The sequence below is a fragment of the Trypanosoma theileri genome, assembly GCF_002087225.1.
Source record: "Trypanosoma theileri isolate Edinburgh chromosome Unknown TM35_Tth_52_V1, whole genome shotgun sequence".
NCBI classification, from domain to species: Eukaryota; Euglenozoa; class Kinetoplastea; order Trypanosomatida; family Trypanosomatidae; genus Trypanosoma; species Trypanosoma theileri.
The window spans coordinates 72,407-73,926 of record NW_021639894.1 but is presented as its reverse complement, the minus strand read 5'-3'; the positions used below and the strand labels follow the sequence as shown (position 1 = coordinate 73,926).

Genomic DNA, 1,520 nt, shown 5'->3' with positions numbered 1-1,520 from the left:
AAAAAAAAAAAAAAAAAAAAAAACACGAGGCCCCAACACAGTATCACGTTAACCACCACCAACCCACAGACACCAACAACAACAAAACAAAAAACACCCTCACCACACCCTCATCAGGTCTCTTCATCTACAGAACGCATACAGCATAACCAACACCCACACCAATTCCCAAGCTGCACTCTTTCTTGGCACAGTCACCATGTCGAAGCATCGAAACCCCAATAACAATACGAGCCACTGAAGTGAAGTAGGACGGCGCAACCCCACTCCCCATCCCCAGAAGTAAATGACCAACATTCTTGTCTATCACAAACGTTCAAAAATCCCCCGGGACACAATAAAACAATGACACAATGCACAAGCATCAAGAAAAATACAAACAAAAAAACACAGTGACACACACAATAACAGGGCGGCTCAGAAGCACTCCACACCATCACCACACTCTTTCGCGCCAAAAAAAGGCACTACACAGAGCAGGTGAAGGAGAGGAATCGCACACGCCGTCATTTTGGCATTAGGTGTACACAAATAAATTTGCCACCGTACAGGCATTTTCGAAAAGAAGCATCACAGNGTTTTACAATACCAACGCAGCCACAATCAGCAGAGGTGCGGCAGTGCGCATCCACACAGGGCTGAAACTGCTGTCAGCATCGCCCGGCTTCTGCTGGTTGTCGTTGCTTGGTGCATTAGTGGAAGTGGGTTCTTGTGTTGCTGGTTTCTCGCTGGGGTTTTGTTCATCTGCAGGAGGTTTAGACTCGCCATTCTCTGGAGGTGTGTTGGGTTTCTCCCCATTGTTATCCTCATCAGGGTTTTCTGTGCCTTCTCCATCTGTTTCATTATCTTCTTTATCTTCCTCTTCCCCCGCGCCACCTCCAGGTTGGTCAGGCTTAGTCGCACCATCCCCTGGTGCTGACGGTAGTTGTTCGTTTCCATCTTCTGGGCCTTTTCCACCATCTGGGTCTTGTCCATCATTCTCTCCCGTTTCTCCTTCCTCTTCCTCTGTTTCTTCGCCTCCTGTTGGGCCAGTCTCCCCTGTCTCACCTTTATCTGTGGCTGGTGGGGCCCCCGACTCTGGCAGTTCACCTGTCCCATGCCCTGGTTCTGTCTCTTCTTTACCTTGCACTGCATTGTCACTAACCTCAGCAGCAGCTGCCATGGCATACCCGCAGACGAAGCACAGCAGAACGGCCAACACACAAATCACACGGTTCATCTTCATCATCGTGAGAGAAAAAATAGTTTGGTTTGCGTAAAAACACTGATCTAGAAAAACAAAACAATAAAAAAGAAAAGGGAGAGAGAGAGAGAGAGAGAGAGTGGATACAGGACTCAAATACTCACAGTGAGAGAAAAAGAAGCAGCTGCAACAGCAGAGTACAGTAGTATAAAAGGAATAGCCCCTTTACAAGATGATGCAGACCCCCAAAAACAGTATATACAGAAAAAAAAAGTACACAAATCCAAAACAAAAGGGTCAAATACCAAAACTCCAAGTGTATATTGTTGTACAACAG

General features: G+C 46.7%; 1 protein-coding gene across 1 annotated transcript; it reads right to left on the bottom strand.

The window, feature by feature from the left end:
• Positions 1 to 580: 580 nt before the first annotated feature.
• TM35_000521370 (uncharacterized protein) lies at positions 581 to 1,228 on the bottom strand (the record flags this gene model as incomplete). The annotated part of the gene is made up of 1 exon (XM_029030679.1): positions 581 to 1,228. One exon carries the CDS (start codon positions 1,226 to 1,228, stop codon positions 581 to 583), a length of 648 nt encoding a protein of 215 aa, XP_028878059.1.
• Positions 1,229 to 1,520: the final 292 nt, after the last annotated feature.